Source organism: Nannobrachium achirus (genome assembly GCF_963921795.1).
Source record: "Nannobrachium achirus genome assembly, chromosome: 6".
NCBI classification, from domain to species: Eukaryota; Metazoa; Chordata; class Actinopteri; order Myctophiformes; family Myctophidae; genus Nannobrachium; species Nannobrachium achirus.
This window is the reverse complement of record NC_137815.1, coordinates 35,742,698-35,766,192: the sequence shown is the minus strand read 5'-3', so window position 1 is coordinate 35,766,192 and position 23,495 is coordinate 35,742,698. Positions and strand designations below refer to the sequence as shown.

The following is a 23,495-nucleotide window of genomic DNA, read 5'->3' as shown; positions in this document are numbered from 1 at the left end:
TGTTAGAGCAGAACTCTCTCTCTCTCTCTCTCACTCTCTCTCTCTCTCTCTCTCTCTCTCTCTCTCTCTCTCTCTCTCTCTCTCTCTGTCTCAAATTAACATAGTAAATAAATGTCCAGTCTAACCGCAAAGGACTGAACTGAGAAAAAGTATACAGTATAGTATACAGTATAGTTAGTGCAGTGGTTCTCAAACTTTTTTAATTTCAAAGACCCCATAATAACTCTGAGAGTGTACCAATGGACACTGTAATAGTTACAGACGCATAAGGGCACCATTTGGAACCCCGTCAAGAAACCCTTAGGACCACTGAAATTAGTGAAATGTCAGTAGCATGCCTGGAATTTTATAGTTTTTGGGGCAAGGCCATCACTTGGCCTTTGGTGTTGTACAATTCTGAGGTCACAATCAATAGCCAAATATCAGTGCAGCAAGGCCATCAAATAAAATAGTTATTTTCCACGGAAATAATAAATCGAGGGTTAAGGATGAATGAATTTGGAATACATACTGTAGTATTTACAATGTTGGGTATCGTTACTTTTACGTTACAGCGTTACCTTCTGAGAAAGGTAAGTTGTTAGATTATTTTTCCGTTACAGACAATTACAGTAAAACCCACCTGCGAGGAGGTTTGGTAAACATAAAATCCATAGTGCAGCTTAAATGTATGTAGCTAAGTAACACATTTTTTGTTGTTGTTGCTAGACTAACTTGTTAGGTTACTCCATTACCCCAAAAAGTAATCTGTTACAGTAACGTCGTCAATTCTAATGCCGTTACCCCCAACACTGAGTAATGAAATCCTTTTTTTACATTCTTTATAAAACATGTTTATTTCAACCAACCAAATATGCCAAATAGAGGGGGCACGGCAGCCATGACATTTATGGCCTCCATGTAATTCCTGCCCTTGTACAGTAGACATGCCATCTCCATTCCTCACATATTGAAACACAAACCTGTCTGCACAAAGCTCAAGGTACAGTAGTTGGTGTTTCCCCACAGTGATTAAAGACGTTATAGTCTAGTTCAACATTCTGAACTAGAAAAAAATCACAGACCATTTTTGTGCAATATATATAGATAGATATAGATATAGATATAGATATAGATATAGATAGATATATAGATGGGCCAATTCCAAGATGACACAGATGCTTTCCCGCAGAATGACTGCAGGCAGGGGGAAGTGAGAGAACACAGACAATGCTGGGAAATGACACATCATTCATAAACAAACACTTATTGACCGCACAGTGACTGATGGATATCTATTGTCATCATCACTGAATGTTTACTGTGACAGCGTCAAGATAATATTTTAATGAAGTGACAGGTGTAGTGTGTGTGTGTGTGTGTGTGTGTGTGTGTGTGTGTGTGTGTGTGTGTGTGTGTGTGTGTGTGTGTGCATTAGATAGAAATATCTACCCTGCTGACTCATACAGGAGGGAGCCACACACGCGCGCCCACAGCCGCACACACACACACACACACACACACACACACACACACACACACACACACACACACACACACACACACACACAGAGAGAACATCAACGTTTTAGGATGGTGATTTTACTAATCCTTTTTTCTCCCTAACCCTAAAGCGTATGCGTGTTTCTCCCCAGCATGCAGGGCGGAGAGCTGTTCAGTCGGATCCAGGCCAGAGGAGACCAGGCCTTCACTGAGAGAGGTGAGGACTGATGGAGAGATACCGGAAACCTCCTATATCCATATCTTGTGTTTTGATCACACTAGAGCAGCAGTGGTTAAATGATGGAGAGTCGGTAACCAAATGGACCCTTATAGATCTTTAACTCTTGAACATATTTAGTTGAGGCTGAAAGTTGGTGTTTAGTTGATCATGACTCAAATGCAGAATAAATAGTGGTCCTTGATATGAAAAAGGTTGAAAACCACTGCACTACAGCGTCACAAAAGCATCAAAAGGAGCAGATCCGCAAGCTCCAAAACACAGCGCAAGCGACGCATTTCGAGCTTGAGCGGATCTGCTACTTTCCTTTTACTACTTTACTTTCCTAACCATTTGATGCTTCTGATCCCTGAAAAGTAACAGTCTTGGACGTAATAGGTTTCCACCCGACAGGCGACAGAGACGATAATTTTGAGAAGGGGAAAAAGTTAAAATAAACTACGGCATAAATCTAGGTTAGAACTATTATTCTGAAGCCTGAGTTATACTTTGTTGTATGCAGTATAGCAGATGGACATGCTTGAGCTTGTAGATCTGCTTGTGACGGCACGTGACACCTGCGTGCAACAAAGTGTAATTGTTTATTTCAGTAACTGCCTCAGCAGTGTCTGTTCCTCCTGCGGTCAAAAAGTACAATACGAAATTAGGCCTTTATACAGTGTAATGAAAAACGGACGAAAGTCAAGCATAAGACTACAGTATACTGTATGTATAATGTACATAAAAAATCACACCCGTGTGAAGTGGAGCTGTGTGTGTGTGTGTGTGTGTGTGTGTGTGTGTGTGTGTGTGTGTGTGTGTGTGTGTGTGTGTGTGTGTGGATCATGTGTACCGATTTTTGTGACATTTGAAGAAAATATGTAGGAAAAGGAGCAAAAAGTGTGTTTTGGAGAAAATTCAAGATGGCGGAAGTTCAGGCTACATACACACAGACAGACAGACACACAGACAGACACACACACACACACAGACCCACACGGCCACGTATAGGGAGCCTGTGTTTCACACAGCTCCAAAAATAACGCACATCCTCCGTTTCTTGGTGCTGAGCCCAACTGTAAAAACAGAATCATGAAAAAACTATTAGGAAACTCGCAATTTTATTCACAGCACAGCAGCAATGTACGGCAAGGTCAAAATGAAAGCTTTTAAAGTTCTTGCGAGCTGTGAGCCCTGTTCTTGTTTTAAATGTACATAACAACCCAGTTTAAAAAAAATCACACCCGTGTGAAGTGGAGCTGTGTGTGTGTGTGTGTGTGTGTGTGTGTGTGTGTGTGTGTGTGTGTGTGTGTGTGTGTGTGTGTGTGTGTGGATCATGTGTACCGATTTTTGTGACATTTGAAGAAAATATGTAGGAAAAGGAGCAAAAAGTGTGTTTTGGAGAAAATTCAAGATGGCGGAAAATCTATCATGGCGCAAATGGGCGTGGCCTATATGGGGAGATGCGTCATGACCCAAGGAATCCAGGGAAAAAATATTTTTAATTTTCCGACCTACGGTTCAAGAGTTACAGGCCAAAACGTAAAGTGGGGTGTTATGGCGCCACCATGCGGCCAAATGACACAATTATTTTTTATTTAATCCTTGAAATCATTATGAACCTCCTCTCCAAGTCTTGAAACTCTAGCCCCTATGGTTTGCGAGAGACAAATAATTGAATGTGAGTTTTTGCGATTCCCATTATAAGTCAATGGGGAAAATTAATTCACTAATAAATTAATATCAATTAAACTATTGAACCTTTCTCTTAGCAAGTTACTAGCCCACTATTCCCGAGTAAGCCGGTCGATTTGACATATGGCGCGAGTGTGTGGTGGCAAAACTGTGGGACTAGTAGCGTGCCGAAGTTTAGGAAGTTCAGGCTACATACAGACACACACACACACACACACACACACAGACCCACACGGCCACGTATAGGGAGCCTGTGCTTCACACAGCTCCAAAAAATCACACCCGTGTGAAGTGGAGCTGTGTGTGTGTGTGTGGTGTGTGTGTGTGTGTGTGTGTGTGTGTGTGTGTGTGTGTGTGTGTGGATCATGTGTACCGATTTTTGTGACATTTGAAGAAAATATGTAGGAAAAGGAGCAAAAAGTGTGTTTTGGAGAAAATTCAAGATGGCGGAAAATCTATCATGGCGCAAATGGGCGTGGCCTATATGGGGAGATGCGTCATGACCCAAGGAATCCAGGGAAAAAATATTTTTAATTTTCCGACCTACGGTTCAAGAGTTACAGGCCAAAACGTAAAGTGGGGTGTTATGGCGCCACCATGCGGCCAAATGACACAATTATTTTTTATTTAATCCTTGAAATCATTATGAACCTCCTCTCCAAGTCTTGAAACTCTAGCCCCTATGGTTTGCGAGAGACAAATAATTGAATGTGAGTTTTTGCGATTCCCATTATAAGTCAATGGGGAAAATTAATTCACTAATAAATTAATATCAATTAAACTATTGAACCTTTCTCTTAGCAAGTTACTAGCCCACTATTCCCGAGTAAGCCGGTCGATTTGACATATGGCGCGAGTGTGTGGTGGCAAAACTGTGGGACTAGTAGCGTGCCGAAGTTTAGGAAGTTCAGGCTACATACAGACACACACACACACACACACACACACAGACCCACACGGCCACGTATAGGGAGCCTGTGCTTCACACAGCTCCAAAAAATCACACCCGTGTGAAGTGGAGCTGTGTGTGTGTGTGTGTGTGTGTGTGTGTGTGTGTGTGTGTGTGTGTGTGTGTGTGTGTGTGTGTGTGGATCATGTGTACCGATTTTTGTGACATTTGAAGAAAATATGTAGGAAAAGGAGCAAAAAGTGTGTTTTGGAGAAAATTCAAGATGGCGGAAAATCTATCATGGCGCAAATGGGCGTGGCCTATATGGGGAGATGCGTCATGACCCAAGGAATCCAGGGAAAAAATATTTTTAATTTTCCGACCTACGGTTCAAGAGTTACAGGCCAAAACGTAAAGTGGGGTGTTATGGCGCCACCATGCGGCCAAATGACACAATTATTTTTTTTTTAATCCTTGAAATCATTATGAACCTCCTCTCCAAGTCTTGAAACTCTAGCCCCTAGGCCTAGGGTTTGCGAGAGACAAATAATTGAATGTGAGTTTTTGCGATTCCCATTATAAGTCAATGGGGAAAATTAATTAACTAATAAATTAATATCAATTAAACTATAGAACCTTTCTCTTAGAAAAGTAATAGCCCACGATTCCCGAGTAAGGCGGTCGATTTGACATATGGCGCGAGTGTGTGGTGGCAAAACTGTGGGACTAGTGGCGTGCCGAAGTTTAGGAAGTTCAGGCTACATACACACAGACACACACACACACACACACAGACAGACAGACAGACACACACACAGACCCACACAGCCACGTATAGGGAGCCTGTGCTTCACACAGCTCCAAAAAGGAGGATAGGAGAATGAAATATCGATTTATTTCTTACACATTTTGTATTAGACTTGTGTTTGTACTCTAACATTTGTACAGTGCGCATTGGTTTGATGGGTGTGATGGATGTCTTCTGTACTGGCTGCCTGTTAGTTTTAGAATCGATAAAAAAAATCCTATTGGTTTTTAAATCATTACATGGAAATGCTCCGGCCTAATTGTCCACAGTGATATCCAGGTATGTTCCCAGCAGGAACCTGCTTATACTGTAGCTCCTCTGGCACAGAGGCTTGGACAAAAAGCCACAGGGAAGCAGCCTTTAGCTATTATAAATGCACCATTATGGTACTAGCCTTAGGAACTGCCTGCCGGAGGCTCTGATGATCACTGTAGTTGACTTTTTATAATAATTCTTAAGACATACCTTTTTAGCATTGCTTTAACCTAGGTTTCTGTTTTTCTCCACTTTTATTTTTATTTTATTGATTTATTTTTCCTATTTTATTAGTTCTCAATGTTTCTTCTCTTGCTTTTTTTTCTTACATGCTTCTTTATTTGTTGTTATCTATTTATTCTAACCTATTCTGTGAAGCATATTGAACTGCACTTGATGTATGAAACGTGCTATATACGGTAAATAAAGGTTGATTGTCTTCTGTCCTCCCAGAGGGATCAGGGATCATGAGGGATATTGGCACCGCCATCGAGTACCTTCACAACATGAACATTGCACACAGAGACATCAAGGTGAGCCCCGGCCACACTCTCTCCCTCTCTACGTCTGAAGCCTGTATTACACTTCATTACACATTTACCGGTATATCTGTAAATAATCATTAAAGAAATCTACAGTAATAATTTTCAGTAGTGAAAATTGAAGACCTACAAGCTCACAACGTGGCATGAAGCGACCCGTTGTGAGCTCGTAAAATCTGCTATTTTCACTAGTTTGGGTCTCTCGGGGCAAATGTCTAATTTCTCTTTTGGGTCTTGAGCTAAAAGGTTTGGAAACCACTGCTTTGCATCATGCAGTGTCTCTGGGCTCGTTGAAATGTAAACAACAATAATTCCTTCCTTCCTTCCCTCACTCCCTCCTTCCAGCCAGAGAACCTGCTCTACGTGAGTAAGGACAGAAACGCAGACCTCAAACTGACAGACTTTGGCTTCGCCAAAGAGACCACGCTACACAACCCTCTGCAGACGCCCTGCTACACGCCCTACTATGTGGGTGAGTTAACAAGACCACTTGTAAACCAGTGACGGACACGGTACTCATGCACACTTTTTATTTTTCTTCTTTCGTAGAAATTATCTGTTACAAGTACAACTTTGGTATTCATAATTTACTTGTTGGCATCAAAATGTAAAAGTACCAACAGTAAAAGTACTCATTATGCAGTTCAAGTGGTTAAATATTTTAAAACACAAATTGACATGAATCCAAAATACACTGATTGTGCTGTCAAAAGATGAAACTATGGAATCTATGAACAGGTTTTGGGGGTCCCTGCTTCATCTCTCTCTCAACTAAGGGGTCCTTGGCCTGAAAATGTTGAAGACCTCTGTCTTACAGTACCTGTATATTATTGGTTCTCACTATTGCTCACTGTATGGGACGGTGCCGTTTCTGCCTACACACTCTGCGTCTCGGAGGTGGACTGTGGATAGTTTGAAAATGTTGCGGACCAATGGTGGCATCATCGGTGGTCATTTCAAACAAGAGTCTTTACTGAGTGGATTCTTTTTATCCTTTATGTTGTACAACAGCCTTCTATTTCAGCATACTAACTTTCCAGTAAGAGAAAGGCTGTAGTTTCCATTAAGCTTGGAATCCTCACCGATGATGTCATCGGTAGGCAGATTTATGAACTACAGTATTATGCGGTATCCGCAGCCCACCTCTGAGACGCAGAGGGAGTAGACAGAAATGGTCCAGTGATGAGTGAGGAACCATATACATTATAAAGCTAATGTTAATTGCGACCGTAGGGCGCAGTTTACTGTCAGAACCGGCACAGCTTGTTTGTATGTACAGTATACGTGTAACGCCTGACACTGTGGTTCCCCTGACACATCACTGTGACATCACAGGTGACATCACAGTGATGTCAGATACTCAGAGCAGGGATAACACCTGACACTGTGGTTCCCCTGACACATCACTGTGACATCACAGGTAACATCACAGTGATGTCAGATACTCAGAGCAGGGATCTCCATATATGGAGTAACCTCGCCTTGTCGGAAGTTGTCGCCCTGAGGCGTCTTAACTCATTGACTGCCACCATTAAAAGTGAACTATCAAGCTAGGTTGCCAAGCATTTCTTGATTTCTTACCATGTTTACCATTTTTTTTTAAATTCTGTCTAATGATGACTATGTCATGCCATGGCCCAGAGGAAAGAGGATAACTTCTAGTTTCCACAGAAAAAATAATTATGTTTTTATCATGTACACTTCTTTAGTTATAGCCATTTGAAAACCCTTGTTTCACCAAAACCAAGCCCTCTCAGAATAACAACTGGAGAAAAATACGTTTTTGTGAATGGTCTCTTTTCAAGCAAACAACTAATTTTTTTTACTCACAGCTCTTTATTTATTACATGAGATGCTTACTTTATGATCTGAAACAAAACAATATTTTCTTACAGTGTAATGGGCACATTGTCTGTCCGTCCGTCACACGTCACACTTTTGCACGTCACATCGTATCTCCGCAACCGTTGCCCAGATCCATGCCAAATTTTGCACACACACTCCTTGCCTGCCAAACTACAACCTCCACCCATCAATTCTCACATGCCCCTCTTCTAGCGCCACCTTGAGGCCGATTCTTGCAAAACACATTTTTGGACACTGCTCCTACAAATTTTGCCCTAAAATCACGCAAATCGGTACATACTTGCTCTACACTGATGTCATCAACATGGAGCTCTCATTTAGCGCCACCTTCAGGCCAATTTTTCAAAACACATTTTTGGACACTACTCCTACAGATTTTGCCCTAAAATCACGCAAATCGCTACACAGTATGTCTACACTCATGTCATCAAAATGGATCTGTCCCATATAGCGCCACCATCAGGCCGATTTTTTCAAACACATTTTTGGACACTGCTCCTACAGAATTTGCCCTAAAATCACGCAAATCGGTACACAGTATGTCTACACTCATGTCATCAAAATGTGTCTGTCTATCATCGACGTCGAGCACCGCTTGCATGCTCATAGTCAATCTCTGCGTGGTACCGTTCGAAACAAAGCCTCCTGTGCAAAGGCACAAGACACAGATGGCAGTAGAATGAGGTCTCACTCCTTTTCTTGTGTATTTTGCTGCAGATGTAGCAGACCCTTGTAGGGTTTCTCCTTCGTGGTCTGGGCGGTATCTTTTCAGGGACATGGGCTGACCTCCTCACAGTCCGAGAATCGGGCCAGAGGGGTTGGGTGGGTCGCGGGGTGCACCAGGCTTCGACAATGGCTTCGGTGAAGCTCAAGCCAACACAAACACATCAACAACACAGCAACACCTCCCAGATGAAAGCATTGACAAATCAACACTCAAAATGTTATAAAAGTTTCAACATGAACTTACCTCAGTGTGATGAGGAGAGCGTTGGTGTAACACACACACAGAGAGAGAGAGACAGACAGATAATTCCAGTTCCGTTTAGTGTCAGTAGATCAGTAATCCTATAGTTTCATTCGTGTAGTTTTCTTTTTCTTTTTTCGTTGTTTGTGAGCGGGTTTCATGCCCTCACCGCGGAAGCCTAAGGCCCCGGCCGGGCACAGCAAGCGCCCGACGGCTAGCCATGGTTCACCGGTCGCCTCTAGTTCTGGTTCCCGTCGCGAACCAGCCCGATCCTGCCCTGGACGCGGGCGAGGTAGAGGGGCTAGAGGGCCTCCATCGAACCCCGGTCCTGGTCAGACCACCATGGATGCCTTTCTAATCGCCAATTTGCCCCGTCCGGAGACGGATACGGAGTACGAGACGGAGGAAGAAGAGGCGGCACCAAAATCAAATGATGTGTACAGGTCCGTGTCCGAGGACTTCTCCGATGCAGATGATGTCATCGGCAGCACTGGTGATGGAAGTGCTTCCATCACCAGTGCTTCTCTGTCAGGCACTGGGACACAGAGACCTTCAAGCAAAGGAACAGGCAAAGGTAAGATAAAAATAATGATATTTTATATATATATATGTATATATATATATATATATATATATATATATATATATATGTATATATATATATATGTATATATATATATATATATATATATACACACATATATATATATATATGTGTGTATATATATATATATGTGTGTATATGTATATATGTATATATATGTATATATATATATATACATATATATACATATAATATATATATATATATATATATATATATATATATATATATACATATACACACATATATATATATATACACACATATATATATATAAAATATCATTATTTTTATCTTACCTTTGCCTGTTCCTTTGCTTGAAGGTCTCTGTGTCCCAGTGCCTGACAGAGAAGCACTTCCTTGATCAGCTTCTGAAAACGCATACCAAAATAAAATAAATGATTTACTCCTCAAATTGAATGAAAAGTTCTGTTTCCATGTGTGTGTGTGTGTGTGTGTGTGTGTGTGTGTGTGTGTGTGTGTGTGTGTGTGTGTGTGTGCACGCGCGCAATGTGTGCTGCATGTGCACAATTTACGCGCAAAGAAAGAGTCATCTTTGCTCTCCGGGGGGTGCCACTCAAAATCACCAGTGCTGCCGATGACATCATCTGCATCGGAGAGGAGAAGTCCTCGGACACGGACCTCATCATTTGATTGAGTGAATAATTTAGCGAAAGTTAGCTCAGGAAAGTAGGCTACGAAGTGATGCGCTGTGAACTTGCACTGACTGCTATCTGCTGTTTTTGAATGGATCAATGATATGGATTAGGATAATACATACATCTCACTCTGGGACTGGGAGAGATAGTGAGTCTCGATATTATCTCTCGGCGACATGGGCATGGCAGAGCGTTCTTCGCGTGGCCTCGCGGGACGGCGAGCCACCGATTCCGGCGTGAGGAGTGCGGGCAGTGGAGCCGTGTCTGCCCGCGGTGTGTGTTGTTGGGACGGCGACGCCGCCTCTTCTTCCTCCGTCTCGTACTCCGTATCCGTCTCCGGACGGGGCAAATTGGCGATTAGAAAGGAATCCATGGTGGTCTGACCGGGGTTCGATGGAGGCCCTATACCTCGCCCGCGTCCAGTGCAGGATCGGGCTGGTTCGCGACGGGAACCAGAACCAGAGGCGACCGGCGAACCATGGCTAGCCGTCGGGCGCTTGCTGCGCCCGGCCGGGGCCTTAGGCTTCCGCGGTGTGGGCATGAAACCCGCTCACAAACAACGAAAAAAGAAAACTACACGAATGAAACTATAGGATTACTGATCTACTGGACACTAAACGGCACTGGAATTATCTGTCTGTCTCTCTCTCTGTATGTGTGTGTTACACCAACGCTCTCCTCCTCACACTGAGGTAAGTTCATGTTGAAACTTTTATAACATTTTGAGTGTTGATTTGTGAATGCTTTCATCGGGGAGGTGTTGCTGTGTTGTTGATGTGTTTGTGTTGGCTTGTTTTGGTATAGAGAGGCCTGAGAGGCCGGGCGGTTGCTACGAGGCTCTGATGTAGCCATTGTTGTCTTGCTGTTTTGGTAAACTTTTGTTGTAGAGACTTTGAACTTTTTTGCGTGTATATGGAGCTGTGTGTGGGTTAGGGTGACTCAGTGCAGCAGGTCACAGCTTTTCAAGTGAAAATGTTTTTGATTCATGCAGAATGGTCTGCTTGAAGATCTGCTTGTTTTGTTTTCATTGTCTGACACCACCACTGCTGCGGCCGCGCCGCACTGTGTCGGCGGAGCCGTGTCCTGATAAATGAGTTCACTTTGGGTTCATGGGGAGGTCGATTTCTCCTTTGTTTTCAAACAAGCTGACTTTGATGTGTGATTTTTAACCACCCTTTTATCATAGCAACATGACATTTTGTCACAGGCTAGAGGAAAGTGTACTTTTGCATAAACCTTGAAAACAGCCCCAACTCGTGAAACTCGGGCGTCGCAGCCTCAGACAACGAGAATAACTCGGGAAACTCGTGGCGGCGCAGTCAATGAGTTAATAGTACGGTAGGTTAAATATTATTTCAAAAGATACACCTTTTGTGGAAGGGCTAGTCAATAGTGTGAAGTATTTGTCAGTTATTATAATGCGTGTTGTTGCCTTGCTTTCCGTGTTTCATGTTGTTTCTATTTGTGTGTGTGTGTGTGTGTGTGTGTGTGTGTGTGTGTGTGTGTGTGTGTGTGTGTGTGTGTGTGTGTGTGTGTGTGTGTGTGTGTGTGTGTGTGTGTGTGTGTGCGTGCGTGCGTGCGTGCGTGCGTGCGTGCGTGCGTGCGTGCGTGCGTGCGTGCGTGCGCGTGTGCCTGTGTGTGTGTCATTGATAAGCTCCTGAGGTTTTGGGCCCGGAAAAATACGACAAGTCATGTGACATGTGGTCTCTGGGCGTCATCATGTACATCCTGTGAGTATTGTGTTTGTGTTCAGACATGTTCCTGTGTGCTGTGTATGTGATAGTAGAAGTACTGTACTGTTCTATTTAAGTATCAATACTGCAATGTAAAAAAATACTTAAATTCAAGTTAAATTCTGGAATTAAAAATTAGTAAAAGTACAAAAGTATTGGTATCAAAATGTACCAAAAGTAGAAAAAACTCATTATGCCTTCAAATCTGTATGAAATGTATAAACTTCTTTTGAAAATAGCCGAAATGTTTATAGGGCTGAAGTGTGTAATGTATGTTTTGTAATAATAATCTAATTCTACAAACAAATAATTTTCAAATGATTATAATTGAATAAAAGTACAATATTTGCCTCTGAGATGTACTGGAGTAGAAAGTACTGAAAATGTTAAATATTTCAGTAAAGTGCCTAAAAGAAATATCTAAAAATTGTATAACATAGTTAACTTTACACCACTGGACATAGTGGACAAAGTACACAAACCCATTTACGAATCAAGAAAAAAGCAATCAAAGGAGACAATTTGATGGGAATTACTCATACCGTATTGTCCGTCTCAAATGACATGGCCATAGGTGAGAATTCTCAGCCCGGTCAAACTGTTTGAACATGAAGAAGTCCTTATTTAACTTCAAGCTTGTTTTCGAGGTTGTGTGAATTCATTAATTAATTACCTTTTCACCCTCTTGAGGTGAAATCAGTGAAGCAGCACTTAAACGCCTTTTCACAGGCAGCAGAGGCTGAGCGACAGGATAATTACAGCTAGGTGGCAGCAAGTGAAAATGTCCACACTTCGGTCAAACCTCCTTCACCATAGCCACAGACTGCTGGGTCAAGTCTGGTCAGAGCTTTTAATACATGCGTGGGTGAGAGAGTGGGGACTGTGAGAGGTCTCCTGCTGTGAGGAGCTCGGCGTGAGTCCAATCACATTTTTGAAAAGATTAATAATGTCAACGGTTGACTTCAAAGCTAACGCCAATGCTCATAGAAATGCATAGTTGAGTCAAAAGTACATTTTTCTTTGAAGTGTAGTAAATAACTGATAACATACGAGTGCAAATACTTGACACATTTACTGAAGTACGTATTCTAGTAAATCTACAATTTGTTTTTATTTTAATTAGTTATTATTATTAATACAAATGTATTTACACGTGTCCACCACTGGCCTCTGCAAGCACCTTCTATACTTAAATGTACAGTATACACCACATTTGTTTTTAATAAGCACACAATGCAAAGATAAGGAAAGTAAACCACTTTCTCTATATAGAGCCGGGGTCCTCATTCATCTTACTAATTAGCTATTAGTGACTGCTCCCGTCTTTATGACGTGTTTTTAAGATAGATTGTTAATATTGGTGATATTTTGTAAACTTTTTAGTAGGGATGGGCGATATTAAATTCTGTCCGCTATCCAATGTAATGAATTGCTGTTATGGCAGATAACCGATGTCGATATGATCATTCTGACTAATTGCCCGTCCCTACCTTTCCATGCTTTCATCCAAGCCGTTTACTTTTTCATTATTTTGTTTGTTTTTATCTCATGTGATTTAAACCTCCCCCTCTCTCTCTCTCTCTCTCTCTCTCTCTCTCTCTCTCTCGCTCTCTCTCCCCTCTCTCTGTCTCCCCACCTCTCTCTGTCTCCCCCCCATCCTCCCCTCTCTCTCAGGTTGTGTGGGTTTCCTCCGTTCTACTCCAACACAGGCCAGGCCATCTCCCCGGGGATGAAGAGGAGAATCAGAATGGGCCAGTATGAGTTCCCCAACCCAGAGTGGGCCGAGGTGTCCCAGGAAGGTGAGACAACAGGACACACACGCACACGCACACACACACACACACACACACACACACACACACACACACACACACACACACACACACACACACACACATTCTGAGGACATCAACATTTTTAGGACGGCGATTATGTGAATGCCATTTTCACTCCGATCTACGTGCTCACAACGTGTCGCACTGCATTGCATTGTGAGATTGTAGATTATCTATTTGTAATTGTCGCTGCACAACAATGGCCCCAACAAATCACCTATAACTCCAACCCCATCCCCTTTAAACCTAAGCTATCTCTCCTTGATGAACTAGACACGTTATGCGCATGTGCATAATTACAGGTGTGCTACAGTGTCTGAATAGTTGTACTTACATATACTAGGTGTAACAATAACAGAAATCTAGAACTTGAAATGAAATGCTTGGCTTCCATTTGAGGTCTCTGGTGGTAGCATGTTTCAGTCGATTTGTTTTGGTGATTTCAGCACTCTCTGGTGGACAGTGACGTACAGTAGACTCAGTAGAGTACATAGGCTAGCCTCCACAGACAGACGGACAGAATTAAAGATACATTGCCAAGCTGATATGTGTACTAACACTAACTCAGACAGAGGTATACAGTATGTGTGAACCACCATACAGTATATGCTTAGAATGCCCATTTATCCTCCATGTTGTTGGAAGAATTAGTGCTATACGTGCTAAACACCGATTTCTATGTGTTCATTAATTAGATATACGTATATCAACATTAATAATAATTTGGTGTCTGACTACGGAATCTTGTAAACAAGTCGCAGTGGAACAGGAACTACCGCGCAGAAATTATGCATTTTATTTTGAGGATAAGTGGTTGCTAATGGTCACAGGCAGCAATGCTGGATGAAAGAACTATTCAACCATTCTGTGCAAGGCCTCTATTCCACAGTCACCAAACACACACACTGAGATGTTTATTTATACAGTAGGTGCTTTGCACATATTAAAAGCTTTGACTTAGTTAGCATGGTCCTACCTTTCTGCTATGTGGTAAATTTATATAGCACTTTTATTATAGATTGGGCATTACATTCATACACCGATGGCAGAGGAAACCATGCAAGGAACCAACCTGCTCACCAGGAGCAACTAGGGGTTCAGAGTCTTGCTCAAGGACTTTTTGGCATTAACTCAGGCAGGGGGAGCCAAGATTCGAACTGGGAACCGTTCAGGAACCCTTCATGGCCTAATGATGGTTTCTCTACCCCTGAGCTATGCCACCCCATGTGCTCGTAATGTCAGCTTTTATAAGCTGTGATAAAGGCAAGAAATAGCAGCCTCATAAATATTCAGAATTGTCTGGCAAAACTCACACTGGATGAGGATACTATGCACACAAGTTCCTTGTAGTGATGCCAGCTCACAGTAGAATAATCTCAATAATAGTCTTCAAAAGACAAAGAAGCGGACCTGAAGAAGGCAGTTTGTTGCCAAAACGTTGGTTTTCATATACTCTGCGTCCTAAAATAAATATTGGCACTTTAGCTACAGTGTGTGCGGCCACTTCTTTGTCTTTTAAATACCATTATTGATGTCCTCTTTGAGACATCAGTTAATTTGTTGCATGCCATTTAGATTGCATGTTGTTTAGACCAGTGATCAGTCAAGTCAACCTTTCTAATTTCAAGGATCCCCAGTTTGATATGCATTAGTCCAGGGGTCTTCCATGTTCTTCAGGCCAAGGAAGGACCCCTTAGCTGAGTGTTTTCAGACACAAGTTAAACACTCTTTGTATATACTTTGTAAACTTTGCTCTTTTGTTTCCTCTACACCAAAACTCTTCGCCTAAAAAAGCTGATCTACAAGAACACAACGTGTCTGCGTCTGCAGTATCTCTGAGGACCTCTTAGAGGTCCCAGACCCACTGTTGAAGACCCCTGCATTAGGGTCACAGTGCTTATTTAACTCTGAGAGTGTACAAATGGATCCATTTGGACCCCTGGTGGTCCCCAGACCTGAGTGTTTTATCATGGCTGAGAGGCATAGTAAGTAAGTAATGAAGTAAATGTTATTTATATAGCACATAGTGAATACGATAAAATACAATTAAAAACTAAGAGAAATACAAACTTTACAATAGAACTCAGAATAAAAACAGCAGACATAATGCAATCAAAATGTCTAAACAGAAGTGCTTTTTAGTGCTTCTTAAAAATACCCACAGACGCTGCCTAGTCTGGGAGCGACAGCCTGAAAGACTCTGTCACCTTTGGTTATCATTGGTAAGAGGGATGACTAATAGACCCTGGTCGGCTGACCTTAGGGTCCTGCTCTGCTCATACCATGTTAGCAGGTCAGTTATATATGCTCTCTATGTGAGCACCAGGACCTTGAAACGAACCCTGGAAACAACAGAAAGGCCAGGACAGGAGTTATGTAGTGAGTGAGCATCCGACCATCTCAGCCATTATAAAACAGAAGTAAACCGAGACCTTCTATGGCTTATTGGTTTTCTAAAACGCTTACATATATTGCAACAAGAAAACCATAGACACCTATTAAATCAGTTCTTAATAATTCACTGCAAGAGGGATGATATACAACTTCTACTTATGTGACTATATACTGTATACACCCTGTCATTTACTGACTGAAGTTATGATTGATTTATTGATTGTTTTATTGATTGATTGATTGATTGATTGATTGATTGATTGATTGATTGATTGAGTACTTTTTTTGTGTGTGTGTGTGTGTGTGTGTGTGTGTGTGTGTGTGTGTGTGTGTGTGTGTGTGTGTGTGTGTGTGCGTGCGTGCGTGCGTGCGTGCGTGCGTGCGTGCGTGCGTGCGTGCGTGCGTGCGTGCGTGCGTGTCTGTGTGCGTGCGTGTGCCATTCTGTATATTTATAAATATTTTTCTGTGCTTCTGCTCCAGCCAAAGATCTCATCAACCAGTTATTGAAGACAGACCCCAATGAGAGAATGTCCATCACTCAGTTTATGAATCACCCCTGGATCAATGTAAGTTTGTGTCTGTTTACGCACTTTATTCACCTGATATGCATTCATGTACAGTATGTTGCATTGTTTGTCAAGTTTGTGTGTGTCTGTAAAGCCTAATTGGTCTTACTTTTCTTTGTCACACTCACACATAACGTAAAATAACTGCAATTCAACTAATACAATGTGTTGTATTATTTTATTCAAGTGATGCCGTATAAATGAATCACTTTGGGAATTCCCATGGGCTCCCTCCGTACCCCACTCCCTCTCCCCCCTCACATTAGCTAAACTAGCCCTTACCCGTTCAAAGATATGAGCTCCGAAATGATGTGCAGTGTGTGGGTTATGGGATGTGCACTGTGCACACAGTATATGAGGGATGGAAAGTAACTTTAACTGGTGCTTGCATGCTAATATGTAGGAGCATCAATGTAAGAAATACCCGTTCCATTTAACGGCTACAGAGATACTGTGTACCGATCTGCATGATTTTTGGACAACATCTGTAACAGGGCCAGAACCCCCCCCCCCCCCCCCCCCCCCCCCCCCCGCCCACCCGCCCGCCCGCCCGCCCGCCTGCACACACACACACAAGTTCCTTGTCTTTTTGTCAGAGCTGCAACATTTTATGTGCTGAAACTAAATACCACCAACCTGGTTGTGTGGCAATAAAAGTAACTTGAACTTGAACTTAACCCATTTATTCTTTCTCTTGGTCCCTGGAACTAAATATTTTCTGATGGGGGTCTGTGGTCAAATACATATAATTCTAGGGGGTCCTGAAAAGGTTTGAGAACCAATGACATAGAAACATAGGTTTTTCAGAAAACTGTTAGGATCTAGAAGACTTTTTTCAGGTCTAAATGTATTGATGAGCGTGTGTGTGTGTGTGTGTGTGTGTGTGTGTGTGTGTGTGTGTGTGTGTGTGTGTGTGTGTGTGTCCACCCTGCAGCAGTCCATGGTGGTACCCTCCACTCCACTCCACACCACCCGAGTCCTGACTGAAGACAGGGAGATGTGGGACGATGTTAAGGTCAGCCACAGTGCAACACTGACACCCTCTGGTCACTCGCTGACACTACACCTCCTCAGTGACATCCTCATTCATGACCTCCAGACAGTCTCTCTCTGTGTGTCAATATTTTTAGACATGTGGTGACTGTACATCACTGTTTCCCAAACATTCGGTCGCACAAAAGTAGTGAAAACAGCAGATCTACAAGCACACGACGAGGCGTTGTGTGCTTGTAGATCAGCTGTTTTCACTAGTTTAAATAATTTTTAAAATGATGAATGCAAAACGAATGGTTTTGGACATTAAAGATTTTCACCCGACAACGACGATATCTCACAGACTTTTTTTTAAACTTTTTTTTTTAAGTTGAATCAAAAACAATCACAACTTTTCATCAATTAATAACAATTACACCATTTCTAAAGTATTTCATGAATAAATTAAAAACAAGAATGCTGATAATAATCTAATAATATTTTTTAATGCTGTATACCATTTATAAAGGACATTTACTGAATTGGTTTCCCCCATTTAAAATGGCACGTCAAACCTTTCTCTCAAACATTGTCGAAAAAGGGAAGTGTCGATCAGCTCTCAGCATGCTGTTAATGATTCTTAGCCACGGGGGGGAATAAATTAGAACAGGTTGTTTTTTTATGACATGAACATGACAGATCCACTCTGAGGGCACGGTCACACCACACTTTTATTCTTCCTATGAGAGCGGATTCTGACAATGCTTTTCACAGGGAATGGAGCGGTTCGGTGACATTTGCGGGTTTCAAAAAAAACAAACAAAAAAAACGCTCCATAGCTAGAATAAAGGTGTGGTGTGACCATGCCCTGAAGCATTTCTTTAATTTGTTTTAACTTCTACTTTATTAAACTACATCTCAGAGGCAAGTATTTACTTTAACTCCGCTACAATTATTTGTTATTTGAAAAATGTCGTTACTAGTTAGGCTACTTTGTAGATTTTGATTATTATTACTAGTAAGACGCCCTAAGGGAGAGGTCACGCTTAGACCACACGAGACTGACACAATATGTCCATATATCGGCATTCCCAGGTATGGGCTTAATATTGACGACATCAGGGATCTCCATTTTATGTACTCACCCATACAGTATATCTACTCACAACTCACAATGTGTTGCGATGCGACACATTGTGAGCTTGTAGATCTGCTATTGGTATACATTTGTATACTATATGTATACATCTTATACATTTGAAATCTTGTGAAATGGGACGTTCTGCATAATGAGTACCTTTGAGTATATTTTGATGCCAATACTTTTGTACTTTTACATTTAACAGAGTTCTACATTGCATTTTTGATACTTTTACTTTTGTAAACATTTTTCCACCACTGCTCTGAAGCCCAGTCTACTCCAAAGATTCAACGCAACAACTCGTTGCAACTTGAAACCAGTTGCATCGGTTTGACATTACCTGTTGCCACAGTGTCTGTACAGTTTTGGGTTTCTGTTGCAAGTGTTTCAAATTATATGCATGTGCTTGCAAGTGGTTTGCAGCTTGCAAGAGGTTGTAGTTGCAACTTGTTGTGTTGCGACAGCGAATCATCGTTGTTGACTGGGGTTTGTTGCTTTTCCATTTCTGTGCTCAACTCGAACAAAGTAACAAAAACTGAAAACATTTTTTTAAATAAATAAATGCATTTAGTAAACTGAAATTAAAATAAACTTGAGGCTTTACTTAACTAGTTAACTAGTTACAACTAAGTTAAATAGAAAAAATATTGCCAATATTTCATACATAAGACTAGTATTTATAATGAAATCTTACTTTGTGTTAGCTACAGCAGTCTTTAGCTCTGTTTCAATAAGCGTCCAAGCTGTGAGCTTGTAGAGTTTTGCTATTCTCAAAAACTAAAACTAATAAAAACAATAAACTGAAACTAAGCCTTTTAAAAAACTAAGAACCAAACTAAACTAGCAAAACCGTTATAAAAAGCAATCAAAACGAAACTGAAATAGAAAACAATGGAATGTTTTCACGTCATCTTTTGGCATCATCTCAGCTTTCTTGGAACCTTGACAGAGAGTGATGCCAAACAACGTATTGCCTAATCAATGGAAAACCACATCCCAACACTCAAAACATTACTGTAACTGGCAAATTCCAGACCGGTGACCGCTCTGCCCGTTAGTTTGCATACCACAAACACACACTCACCTAGATACAGTAAAGATCACATGAGCACTTTACACCTACCGGTATATACATTGGCTATTTTAAAATAGACGATCTACAAGCTCACAACGCGTCCTTGACATGAAAAGGTTTGAGAACCAAGCCCAAAGTCGCTTATAAATTATAATAAGCAGACATGGCAACACTACCACTGCCACGTATAATGATGATGATGATGTATGATGATACAATGTAGCAGTGTATATTTCATCATCATTGGCCATGGATCTATGATTATAGATCCGATAATAATACAATGATTATCACCTGTTTTATCGCAGTCACCTGTTGTTTGTGATTAAGATGTGATGGAATACAATGAACGCACCACTTTGTGAATGAGTGTTCAGTATTATTATTATATATAAATAGGCAACTTTATCCTATGTTAAACATGTTTTTGGGCGGACGCTGGATGGCAGGCGTCACAAACGTAACATACCCATATTATACGGAGACCGCTTTAAAATTGATTTGAAGTCTGCCTATAGGCTGCCTGAAAATCTTGTTAACAGTATGTCAAACAACACAATTGCATTACAGAGAGGGTTGAAAACAGTGTCCTTCTCTTTGCAGGAATTAACCTACAACTGGCCTTAATGTAGCCCTTCAGTGGTGTTGAAGTTGAACAGACCCATGATATATAAATAAATAAAAAAGAAAACTATATTTCCATAGGCCTTTATAAACGCTGATTCATCAGTATGATAGAGCGCCGTTTCCTCCTCTGACTCACAGACAGACATTCTGGGTAGGGCTGGGGCCATGTGACTTCAAACCAGTATCACCATTATTATTATTTTTTGCCTCAATTACATCAATTATATATATATTTTTTAGAAAGTGAAAATAGCAGCTCTATAAAGCTCACACATGTGTACTGCAGATTGACACATTTTGTGATTAATCAGATGATTGAGTCGATTACTATTATTATCTATTACAATTAGAGTTTTGTGTGTGTGTTGATCGTATATAGGCCTACTGTGTGTGTGTGTGTGTGTGTGTGTGTGTGTGTGTGTGTGTGTGTGTGTGTGTGTGCGTGCGTGCGTGCGTGCGTGCGTGCGTGCGTGCGTGCGTGCGTGCGTGCGTGCGTGCGTGCGTGCGACCGTGCGTGCGTGCGTGCGTGCGTGCGTGCGTATATAAAATATTGTCAATATTTCATACATGATGAGACTAGTATTGTACATGAAATCTTACCGTGTTTTATCTAGCAGTCTTTAGCTCTGTTTCAACAAGCGTCCAAGCTGTGAACTTGTAGAGTTTTGCTATTTTCAAACACTAAAACTAATAATAAACTAATAAACTGAAACTAAGCCTTTTAAAAAACTAAGAACCAAACTAAACTATCAAAACCGCTATAAAAAGCAATCAAAATGAAACTGAAATAGAAAACAATGGAATGTTTTCAGTTTCACGTCATCTTTTGGCATCATCTCAGCTTTCTTCAAACCTTGACAGAGAGTGATGCCAAAAAACGTATTGCCTAATCAATGGAAAACCACATCCCAACACTCAAAACATTACTGTAACTGGTAAATTCCAGGCCGGTGACCGCTCTGCCCGTTAGTTTGCATACCACACACACACACACTCACATAGATACAGTACAGATCACATGAACACTTTACACCTACCGGTATATACATTGGCTATTTGAAAATAAAAACATTACTCAAAACATTACTGTAACGGGTAAATTCCAGACCAGCGACTGCTCTGCCAGCGACTGCTCTGCCAGTACTATGGAGAGAAGGCCTGTCCATAGTATCTCCGAAATGTTGGGTGAGGGCTGACGTGCAAATTTCCGAACTCTCATTAGGTCTAATGCTTTTCAGAAGTCGCAAGTGACGTCATTTTGTAGTCGAACCGGACTTTTGACCGAAAGGTTCGGATTCGGTCAAAGTATGGACAGGCCTTTGGTTTGCATACCACACACACACACACACACACACACACACACACACACACACACACACACACACACACACACACACACACACACACACACACACACACACACACACACAGATTCAGATCTGGTAACCGCAGTGTTGCCGTATTTTGCAAGAGAAATAAGCAACCATGCCTATGAAAACCATCCCTATAAAGAAGAGATTATTGGGCCACATGATAGACTTTGACCTTTGACCTTGTGGTTCTGTTACTTTTGATGCTTTTGTGATGCTGAAGTGGGATCAAGTAGGGCATTCATTTTGGAGATAAGAGGTTTCTGCCTGACAGCACCATTATCTATATATTTTTTTAATATGTTGCCAAGCCCTGCATTCTGGAGTAAAACATTCCCCTATTTGCCCGAGTTTATTTTCCTGATCCTTTGCCCTTACAGGAGGAGATGACCAGTGCGCTGGCCACCATGCGCGTGGACTACGACCAGGTGAAGATCAAAGACCTGGACACGTCCAGCAACCCTCTGCTCAACAAGAGACGGAAGAAGGCTGCCGCCGGGTCGAAGAGCGGAGGAACGGTCTGTCAGAGTCAGTGAGGCGTAGACCAAAGCAAAAAAGGGCCGGTCGGTCGGTCGGTTGGTTGGTCGGGGGCTATAGAACCACCGAGCAGCACCGAGTTCAGAAGAAGGCAGGAGGAGAGGAGGGTGAAACTGTGAGGTGGGGACGATGAAAAAGACCTGTTTTCAACCCCACAGAGACATTGAATACTTCTCTTCATTGGAAGAGCATCAGTCAAGTGGAGGAGCTGGACCATCCAGCGGCCGTGTCAGGGAACATTGGTGAACTGTGTGACGTTGGACACCAAATTAAGCCATCCATCCACCCATATATCCTCCACGGTGGGTGGATTACCGCAAAAATGACGTCACTGAACAACATTGATAAGCGGTGAGTGAGGTGAGGTCACCTCAGCAGCACACGTAGTAGGTTGAGGTCCAACCCTCAGAGGAGTATGATGGTGTCCAGGGACATGCTGGGCCCCTGATTCAGCCCGGGAAAAAGAGTTGGAGAGAGAGGCCCTCATTGCGCGCTATAGAGAGAGATCTCTCTCTATAGCGCTGCTGCTACTCAAAGATTTGTGACAAAGTGACAAGCCAGTGGGCCATTTACATGAGTTATATTTCGTCGTTGTCGGGTGGAAACCTTGTATGTCCAAAACCGTTTGTTTTGTATTTATCATTTTAAAAATGATTTAAACGCGGTGCGAGGCGTTGTGTGCTTGTAGATCTGCTGTTTTCACTACTTTTGTGCGACGGCCTTGTATGATGAAGCAGGGCTTTGCTTTGCGAAAACATTTACAAATTTGAAACTTGGAGATACGAGGTTTCTGCCAGACAATGACGATTTACTTTGTTGGCCGCCCAGCCCCCAAAATGGAACAAAGGCCGACATTATTATTTACATTCTTTTCCTAATGGCCGGCCTGGACCGGCCGGGAATGAACTGGCCGTTCGGGAGTTGTCCCGCTTTTCCAAATGGCCAGCACGTCCCTGATGGTGTCTCATCGTCATTAAGGAACTTTAGGTGGATAAGTGATAGGAAGAACGTTTGGATGGCTTAATTTGGAGCATGACAGCACATGAGAGATCACAGCACTCGTGTGTGTCTCCCAGGCAGCACTGAGATCAGCGGGGCTCACTGACTGTGAGCCAGACTATTTTTACCAGCCATATGTTTTCTATACTGTATGTATGTACGACATACAGTACTGTATGTATGTGTTTGTGGTTTGACCTCTGACCTTTCGGAGCAGTTGTAGGCCTACTGTATGTGAGTGTACGGTACCTATGAGTGTGAA

General features: G+C 42.0%; 1 protein-coding gene across 1 annotated transcript in view; it reads left to right on the top strand.

The window, feature by feature from the left end:
• Positions 1-22,233, top strand: part of mapkapk3 (MAPK activated protein kinase 3) — a gene marked incomplete at both ends in the record, with an annotated part of 37,748 nt that extends 15,515 nt beyond the window's left edge. The window contains 8 exons of the mRNA XM_080728179.1: positions 1,635-1,699; positions 5,800-5,879; positions 6,234-6,360; positions 11,639-11,714; positions 13,392-13,516; positions 16,427-16,512; positions 17,447-17,527; positions 22,078-22,233. Coding sequence (XP_080584305.1) covers positions 1,635-1,699; positions 5,800-5,879; positions 6,234-6,360; positions 11,639-11,714; positions 13,392-13,516; positions 16,427-16,512; positions 17,447-17,527; positions 22,078-22,233 — 796 coding nt within the window. The remainder of the gene's footprint in view (positions 1-1,634; positions 1,700-5,799; positions 5,880-6,233; positions 6,361-11,638; positions 11,715-13,391; positions 13,517-16,426; positions 16,513-17,446; positions 17,528-22,077) is intronic.
• Between the last annotated feature and the right edge of the window lie 1,262 nt (positions 22,234-23,495).